At 30.2% G+C, this 10,432-nt stretch overlaps 1 protein-coding gene across 1 annotated transcript; it reads right to left on the minus strand.

Moving 5' to 3' along the window:
* Positions 1-5,227: 5,227 nt before the first annotated feature.
* Positions 5,228-10,203, minus strand: LOC108343853 (glycosylinositol phosphorylceramide mannosyl transferase 1). Its single transcript, XM_017582264.2, has 5 exons — positions 9,749-10,203; positions 7,421-7,817; positions 6,582-6,745; positions 6,397-6,467; positions 5,228-5,580 (listed from the first exon to the last, which is right to left on the minus strand). The coding sequence occupies exons 1-5, from the start codon at positions 10,015-10,017 to the stop codon at positions 5,420-5,422; spliced, it is 1,062 nt and encodes a 353-aa protein (XP_017437753.1). The 5' UTR covers positions 10,018-10,203; the 3' UTR covers positions 5,228-5,419.
* Positions 10,204-10,432: the final 229 nt, after the last annotated feature.

The following is a 10,432-nucleotide window of genomic DNA, read 5'->3' on the forward strand; positions in this document are numbered from 1 at the left end:
GATTGAATAATGCTAAAACATATTAACTAAAAAATTATTATGCTTAATGTCTTAATAATGTGTTTGGTCGTAATTAAGTTGACTTTAATCACTGTTCAAAATAAGTAGATAGGTTATACATTAATTATACATTTTTTATTCTTACAATATGAATCGGACTGATTTTGATATCAAATAATCTTATACAAATATTTAATTTTGACCAGTTTTGATAAATAAGACTTGAACCTGAAAATAATCAATAAAAAATATTCGTTAATAAAAGAGTCCATACACTTAAAAAAGAAGGTAATAATATCAATTATTTATACACATGTAATCTTTTCTTAATAAATTCTTGCTAATAAGACTTGTGAAAATTAATGTATAATGCTAAAAAAAGTTATCTTACAATAGGATTAATATGAAACCTACTACTTTTGTCGTAGCATGTTAAGTAAAAAAAGGGTTTGCATAAAATATGATGAATTATTAAAGATGAAGAGAAGATGTGAAAAGTAGGGTTTGAGAGGTTGGCATGAGAAGTGGAGAGTAGGTGATTTTCCTTTTTACTTCCTTTTATGCTTCTTCAAACTTCCAACTTCTTTTCTTTCTTCAAACCAACCTTCTTTAGGTCATCATTATTCATGACCCACACTTTGGGGTGCTAATAGTAGAACACCACCAAAAACTCTGTTATTTTCTTTTGGTAGATTTTGACTTTGTAATCTACTAATTGCAATTTTGTCGTATGGAGATAGTGACAAATACTCATTAATAATCTCTCTCAATTTTGGTTATTAGGGATATACATAAAGGAAAAAACTTTCATTCTTTTTCATTGTTATTTTATGTAAAAAAATCTACTCGAAAGGAATTTAAATACAAAGAAAATATTAATTAGTGATTGATTTGTTACAAAGAAAATGTTTAACAATGTTGTTAGTTTACTGTTCATCTGATTTTTAATATGTTTTTAGCTTGCTCATTAATAAAAATGATAGTTAATTAATTATTTACTCCTTAATCTAAACACATGATAAGTTAGAAAGATTCTAAATATAATAACACTTTATTACTTCAATTAAAGATTGAATGCATCACTTTGAACCCATCTCTTTATTACCTAGTTTAACCATGCTATTAATTTTCATTGTAATATATATTTTTTTATGGATTTATCATGCAATGATAAACAAATATATTTAAATAGGTACACCAATAATAGCAACTCTTAATTTAGAAAAATATAATTATTAACAAACTTCCTATGCTTTTTTATCCCGAAGGGAGAAATTTCTATTCAGAGAAAAAGACACTGTTTTTAGTCAACTTTCACAACATTTACATCCATTAAAATCTTTTCTTTTTTCTGCAATTTTTAAATAATATTTTATATTAACATAAAAAAAATATCCATCTTTGGAGATGAATTAATTTCCTTCTGCATGTCACCGTGTGAGTGCCTTTATTGTGGAAAGTGGTTTGACAATTATGGTTATTTATTATCGTTCTAAAAATAAAAATCATAAAGTGAAAAGGTGTTGCCCATAACTATTTTTTCTCATTTATGACACACTTTGCAACTTTTACAACAAAGTTTTATTTTTCTTTGTATGCTCGAAATTTTTGTTAATTTAAACAAACTCACTTAATAAAGTAACCTTCCTAATGTCTGTATTTCGTCTTCCAAAACGTATTTTAAACTCGAGATCTAATTTAAGATGAATATATCTTCTTGATAAGTTGATGGTTTAATAACTGTTTTAAATAGCTAATTTTTTTTAATTAGTTTCTTAGTGAATAAAACATTAAAAAAATATTTAAAGGTTATGCCAATTTTTTTCTCTTTTGTAATTTCTATTGTTTTTTTTTTCTGGACTAAAAGTAGAAATGTATTGAAAATCTAAATATGATTTAAATTTCACATTGGATATATATATATATATATATATATATTAATTTTATATTTTATAAAAAATAAAACCTATAAATATACTATGTTAATATTTTGAGTTAAAAATAATGTCAATTCTTTATATTAGTTATGTTTCGATTATGAGATCGATGTTATTTTTTTACTAAATCTTGAGTGTCCTAATGCTTGTTTTCACATCGTTTGTCCTTCACACAATTCGATCAAATTATGAGATTATCTGCAGAAGGTACTCCAATTCTAAAATTAGTAAAGATTTAACAATCTCAGTATTTAATGTGTGTAATAATTTCAATAATCTACTTTTTTTTACCTTAAATCTATATTTATAGATTTCGATGTGTGTTTTGGATTATTAACTACCTAATCCTGATCTAATTGATGTTAATAATGTTTTGCAGTAAATTAATATCCGTCAAGTTTAAAGAGTAACTGTTCGATTTGTATGGTACAATCGTTCGATCTGTATGATACAGTCGTTCGATCACTAAATGGTCTCGTTGATGTGTATGACTATGTGGACCGTCCGGTTCAAAGTTAACCGGACTACCATATAATATGATATATAGTATAGGTTGAACTTGTGTCTTATTGATTTTGAGTTATTTTTAATGAATTTCACACTTCCAAGTTTTCTTTGAAAAATGTTGCTTGAGATATTTTTATTTTCTTCTGAACTTTGATTATTATTATTTTTTAATTCAAACAACTTATTTTACACTCAAAATCGTGTAAATTGGTTCATTTTCTTTAAATATTGCTCTTTCATACATAATTATTTGACTCAAATTTATAAAATAAACTATTAGATATGCATGCACCGTCTAGAATCAAAGAAGAAAGTGATTGATCTATGAAGAAATAGGCACACAGGAAAAGGATGGTGGTTGGACTTGTAGGGTATCCTTGTCCATGGAGGACACAACAATGGATTTCATGTGGGACTAAGTCATAACTAACTAAAGAGAAAATTTTCATTAGGCACAATTAATTTGTATACAAATTAAAAACTAAAATAGATAGACTCTGTAAGAAACTTTATATAAATTAATTTATCCATTAACTGATGTATTTCTTTTTTTTTCATCTGTAAATTCTTAAAGAATTTATTTTCCAAACCTGACCTCTAATAAATATTTGTCTAATCAGTAAAAATGAGATTTATATAAAGAATTTGAGTTTGACTCTTGCATTTTCATATAGAAGTTTTATTGATAGAGAATCTATGTTTGTGTTGTTGTAATTTATTAAAATTGAAGATCAATCCTAATCCTAATAGCTACTTAGAATTAACTTAGCTAATTTTTTCTAATATATTTTCCTAAAGGGAATGTGTGCTTAGAGTTGGATGCAACTGGTAAGCCAAGAAAGCAACTCCCGCAATCTATGGCTGCAAAAGTCAAGTTTTCCAAACCTAATTTTCTAAATTTCAGCCCCTAATTTTACAAGTGAGAATTTTAAGAAGCCATTTAGGCTGATTATATAATTTCCTAAGATATGTAACCGAAAAAGGCATGTCACAAAATTACGATGATTATATAATTGAAAATGACTTTAATTTTTTTTTTTGCATTTTTTATATGGGTTAAAGATAATAATTCATGGAAAGTTAAAAGAAATATAGTACAACATGACTTTCATTTAAAGCAAAGTTAAAAAGGGATTCTAAAATAATTTCTAAATATTTTAAATTCAACCATAGAAAAGCTTTGACCCATCAATTTCTAGCATGGTGTTGGGACTTATGTAGTAATGTTGATAGAGATAAATTCCAGCTAAAAATGTTAATTTAAACTATTATTAGTAATTCTTTTAACTTCAAGTTAACTATAGACATTTGGTTTTTTCAGTCCATCTTCTTTTTCTTTTGACAGCAAGTATAGATATATTATTCATAGTTTATGAATGAAGTCAAAGAGAATAATTGTTAAAAGCTATGTTCACACGTCTGCGAATGGAAATTTGGTTAAGAAGTAGCAGAGAACAGAATTTCAAGAAACAATAAGGTAGCACAAATGATTTGACTTTTTTGCTGGAAATATTTTTAATTCGGATTCCACCATCATTTTGTTTTTTGTTTAAGACTACAAGAAATCTCCACTACAAGTAATCGATTTGTTTAATAAATAATCTCTTACATACAGAACCTTATTGAATTGAATAATTACATTTTTTCCTCTTTTGTTACCAATCCAGCGTGAAATAATATAACAATATACATTTATAACTATTAATGAATGAAATGAGAAGGTTAGCAGAATATAGCTTCTTCATTTTCCTTTTTCTTTTCTTAAATTTTACTGAAGTAACTTTTTTAAGAAAATACCCCATTTCTTCTGCATCACTCTGTTTCCTAGTTCTTTAAGGAAAGAAAAATCCAAATACTTGTCTGATTTTGAAAACCTACCCATATATTCAAAAAGCACTGATATTCAGTGCTATTTTATTTATGCACAGGAATGACTAATTTCAATAACCAATTGTTTGCTACCCTGACGGAAGAAGCCAACATAAATGCTCTATTGATCAGTATGGTTAGTCCATTTATACGTGTAACCATATGGGTAGGTAGTGAGTTATATGTAACCAGATATAACAGGTTGGATGAAGTGAACACCACAATGAAGGTTTGAGGCTGCAAAATACTGAAACTGTCAGTTAGGTTACGTGAAATTGTTAAAGTGTCCCATTAATGGAGAACAACGTATGATTGCAATCAGTATTGATACAAAGTAGAACACTGAACCCCAGTTCTGCACAGTAAATGGCCAAAGATGGATTCGGGTGGTGACAATCAATCAAGAGGTTATAACTTGATGTAAATGTGAAACATTAAGTATTGTTTTATCCAGCTATTGATATTGTCTTTCATGTATTATATAGCATTAAAAGACATTCAATTACCATCAATTTGATCATGATTTAATCATAGGTAATTTGATCATGATTTAATCATAGGTAAACGGATGAACCATGAGACATTATAAGTTTGATGCTCAACCTGGTTTTAAGAGGGTTCAGATCTTTAGCAAAGACATTTTTATGATATCTTAGCCATTAGAACTATTTAATTTATCTTATAAAAAGTACTACTATCAACTCATGTTTAAAAGTTAATAGATGAAAGTGATTCGGTCACATGACCGTCAATTACACCCCAGAGAATAATAGACATTGAAAGAAAAGGGTTTGGTTTTATCAAGATTTAACAAGACAGAGGGGAAAGAATAGGTGGGGCATCACGCTTTTGCAGGAAAATCAGTGGGGCATCAGTACATGGCCTTTAAGCAGAATAACTACATGCAAAAAAACTAAGATTCAAATGGCATCATGTTTTGCATCAGTATCAATGAATCAAAATGTAGTTGACATTACTGTAGAAGTGTGAAACTATTATACACAAACACAATATGCTCCTTGACCAATGATATTTAATCTTTAGTTTTGTTCTTTATATTTTTTCTTTGGAAGTGGAATGGATCGTCGATAAATGAATCAACAAATCTACCATAACCATTCATTTCTAGCACTAACTGCTTTCACATTAGTTAACACAAGTGGAGAAGTTTTGTAAAGCGATATCAAGTCATTGAGACATCTGTTTCTCCTGGGGCTATGCCCTCTCAGTCTGCTAATACCCGACGCACCAATCTCATAGATTTTGCCTGCAAAATTCAAGTATAAGTTTTAATAATACAATGAGACAACCCAAGACAGAGAACTAGTGATCATTATTTAGTTTTCCAAGACCACACGAGTATTTCTCAACCCAAAATGGTAAAATTAGTCCATTACTATTTTTTCTTCCGTTTTAAAGTAGCCCATACTTGGAAATGCAGAAAGTGAGGATTATTCTGCCAAAGGCTACATAATTCATGGTATTGTGGCTATTATTTTAATCATGATTATCTTGAGACCTGGATCAGATTTAGCCGTCTCTAATTTTATGCTTCTTATTTTAATAACCAGGAGATATGATTCTCCGATTCTCCTACAGGTTGGCAATATAGGAGCGATGCCATGATTTTATTCATATAGTTTTTAAAAAATTTAATGTTGTGATATGACATTGGAGCAATGTCTGTGCTAGACGCTAACACTGAAGTACTAATTATTAACTACAAGTTACAACACCCCAGCAACTTTAAGAAGCACTACAGAAAGTAAAAAAAAAATGTATTCAACAATAAGAAATTTCCATAGAAAAAACTTCATATCAATTGAGATGGACATATTGCATCCTTGTATATTTCGTGCTGTGACCTGTTGTTTATTGCTGTGTTCATGTTTAATAATGCTTAAACAATGTCCATGTCTATTTCCAAGCGGCGATGCTTGAAATTTTCACATCATGAGCAAAATTTGTAGCCCGATAGCATGCATGAGATTTAATTTAATTGGAAAAATACATGCACTGTAACTTCAATAAATGCTTTCTTCTAAACTTTAGTTACTCCTGTAGATTGCAAACAAAAAATTACCTTTCACCCATATTGGAGGAGCACCTGTAGCATTGGAAACGAGAAAGGACATTGCAATGTCTTCACAAGTTCTGTTGAAGGAAAAAAATTTAAAATTAAGAAAAAGAAATATGAAGGATACGAAAAAGATTAAGTGATAAGAACAAATTTAAAGTTCTTGAGGGTTAATTAATCATATATATTACCTCTCCCTGGAAACATAGCCCTGAATTGATGGAGACATCTCTTGAGTATATAAATCCAAGTATTTCCTGTGAAAGAATGCAGCCTTTGAGAGAACCATGCTATAAGTGCCCATCCACCAAACAGACCACCATCCTCCATACCTGTAATATGCAACATTATTTTGCTGTAGTATACAAAGTGAAATCAGTCAGGTACAATATGCAAAATAGCAAATCAAGTTATATTCAATATGGGTAAATCAGCGTTCCATTTTGTTACTATCAAGCACATCCCATGAACACAGTGGACATCTGCATATTGCTCTTATTTTTCCCTTTCTAAATAAAAATATAGTAGCAAACATGGCATCTGTTTTCCCATTATTCTGCACAACATTAGTCATCTTTGAAGTTTGTCTCTAAATTAAGCAAGGGTGTACCTACAAGTAAATTAGAGGATTGTAAACATAATACAATTAAAATGACGATGATACCATAGTATCACTTTAAAAGAGCCAAGTCCATTTTAGTTTCATTTTCTCTCCCTCCATCCCCACCCTTAACACCGTATGTAGAGGTTGCAGTCCAACCATTCTTGTGTAAACAATTAACGAAGTGTTCATCTTCATCACATGACCAATCAAAACTCAATGTCAAGCTTTAGTTTAGTTGGACTCTGCCATTGGACCATACAGCTAATCCTATAAAATACTAAAGGTTTCAGTATCCAACTTGCAAGAATAATTGCAAACATCGAAGTCATATTTCACCTTTGAGAAATGAAAGAGTAAAAATGTAAAATTCAAGCGGTTCAATTCAAGTAATGAAACAGGAAATGCTGTAATTCACTAATAACTAACCTCCTTATCCAGCCAGTGCATTCGAGGAACAAATCCCACCATTGTGGAAGGTGCACTTTGCCAGACAGAGAAAGCAAAATCTAGAGTAGAGCATGGAACAATCACATTATCATCAACTGAGAAAATTGCGTCAGTCTTGAGGTCCTTAATTGGCCTAAACCTGCTGTTTGACTCATAATCTGCAGTGATGTCAAATCTAAAGTTTTGTTTGTGAGCTTTCTGAGACTTCGAAACCACAATCTTATTAAGATATGTTTTCAGCCTCTCAGATGGTTGCTCACTTTCAGTCCACACCACATGCATTGCATCGGCACTTCGACAGGATGCATAATGAGCAACAGTTTGTTTCAGAAGAGATTTTTGCCTCCAAGTGTTTATAAGCACAGTATAGCTAGCCCTGAATCATGAATTAAATCAGTTGTATCAGCAGATCCAGCTCAAATTATGAAACATAAAAAAATCAAACTCCACAACTATAATCCTACTGGGAGCAAGAACCACAATGTCATTACATGCAAGGAAAAACCACTACAAGAAAATACAAGCGTGGGCTTTATCAATTTTCAAACACTTTTAGTTTTAAAACAATCAAAGACAACCGACTTTCAAACCCAATGCAACGTGACTCAGGCTTGAGTTAGAATCACAATAAAATATTCGAACAAGTGTGTATAAGGGTAATTCACTTCTATAAACCTTTACAGTGTCTTTGGATGGAGAATTTCTAAAGGGTAATTCACTTCTATAAATAATTTAAAATGTTTTTTCAAAAAATATATTGTTTGAACAGAATGTTTTGAAAAAATTTGGAATTTTAGGAATATATAATATATTAATTTTATCAATTTAATTAATTAAAATCAGAGAATTTCAAATTTCACCTGAAAATTAAGAATTTAAAATTATGCATACTATTACTTCTCCTAAATCGATTATTCTTTTCTTCATATTCTTTCTTCGGCTCAATCTCAGTTGGGATGTCACAAACTTTACTTTGGTCAGGATACTGTTAGCTCGACATCACTTTTTGACAAATGTCTACCAGAGTTTCTTTTAGGTTAATATGAATCATGTTTATTTTTGGTTGCCAACAGCCAAGTTATTTTTTTGCCAATGTTATTTCCCAACAAATGTTAGTTAGAAATTTCTTTGTTACCATCAAGGTTGTTTTGGTTGTTTTCAAGCTAATGCTAAACATGATTTTTTTTTGGGTAGTGTTAATTAGGATTATGTTACAGATAATGTTAGTCAAGGTTATTTTTCAACCAACTTGAATAGAAGTTATTCTCGGTTGACATTGTTGGGATTATTTATTTGCAGAAGTCAAGTTTACTTGTTGGAATTATTTATTTGAGAAGTAAGTCAAGTTTACTTCTTGGTTACCGTTTGTCAAGATTTTCGGTGGATGTTAGCCAAATTTTTCTGGTTGAATTGTAGTGATTATTTTTTGTCGATCTCTGTACAATTTTTTTTATCCACGTCACTAGTGTTATATAGTGATAATTTTTGTATTTGGTAGTAAGTGAAATACTCTTTCCAAACAAGTAAACTACAATTTAATAAATGTTAATTATTTTATCCAAACACAACATCTGAAAAATTAAATAATTTGAAATGTAAACAATTCAAATTTAATGAATTTAAATTTCTTCACAATTGTAAAATTATCTACCCAATCACAAGGTTAGTGAAAAATAATAAGAATAAAAAATGAAATGAAGTTTTTCATAAGTTAAAATTACTTTTATACATAAGTCAATCCAGTTCAAGAAGAAGTTAATTTCAATTTTTCTTTCCAAAAGTGCTTAGGAAGAACTTTTTCTCTCAAACAATTACAAATCTATAATGTGTTAGGGAATCAATCTACCATCATGACTATTCTTAGATAGGAATCTCAAAATCCTTTGCCAACACATATCATGGTGAAAAAAACAACCTAAAACATCATAAAGCACCTTTTACTTAGAGAATTTGTCCAAACGATGCCATCTAATTGCAAGATTAAGTAACGGGAACTCTATTTTAAAGCAAAGAATACATATAACAAAACTGCTTTCTTTTTCTTTTAAATCCAAACCAAACTGATCATGTTAAAACTACTTTTCATTTCTGAACAAAAACTCTAATTATAATGGATCATGATAATAAATAATCCATTATATATATATATATATATATATATATATATATATATACATATATATATATATATATAATTAGTGAAATAATTTAATTACCACAACCATTCTAAATCAACCCTAAAAAGAACAGATCCATCAGAATAAAATAAAATTGCAGAGAAGAAAAACAGATCTAATATTTTTATACCTTGAAGTAACCGAAGAAGGGTTGTGAAGGTGCCAACCCATCCACGAACTGAGTCTGGCGGTGATCAAAACGACGGCGGAGAGAGCAAACAACGCTAAGAAGAGCTTGAACTTGGCAGCACCGAGGAACTGTTTGGCTCGGCGGAGGGAGAGAAGGGGGCGGTTGCCATAGGCACTTCGGCTGGCCGCTTTCTGCTTCGCCGGAGAGTTAAAGCCGTCGACTGCGTCCGCGGCGATGCCGGCGTCGCGAATCTGAACGGAGGTGGACATGGCTCAAGGTAGGAGAACATTCGATTAACGGTACAAAGAGAAGGCGATGCTTATGATGGTGGTGACGTTGGTTACAATCACCATGTTTGCGCGTGATGAGGGCTTCAAACGACAAAGCGATACATACACGATCACTGCTTCAATACGACGTGTCCTTGAACTCAAAACGACATTTTGAACTATTTCAAGTTCATAACACCACAAAAATAATCGTGTAAGTGCCAGCGTGTCTTGTACGAGAAAATTAATTTGTCAAAATATATTTTAAATTTATTTTTTTACACATTTCAGTTTATTATCTATAAATACTTACAAAAATTATCTAAACATGCCCTATTAACGATTCTTTCTTCATTTGATATTACATGTTTAGTTAATTTATAATTAAATATATAATCTCTAATGTAATAGTTTA

The sequence above is a fragment of the Vigna angularis genome, chromosome 8, assembly GCF_016808095.1.
Source record: "Vigna angularis cultivar LongXiaoDou No.4 chromosome 8, ASM1680809v1, whole genome shotgun sequence".
Lineage (NCBI taxonomy): Eukaryota > Viridiplantae > Streptophyta > Magnoliopsida > Fabales > Fabaceae > Vigna > Vigna angularis.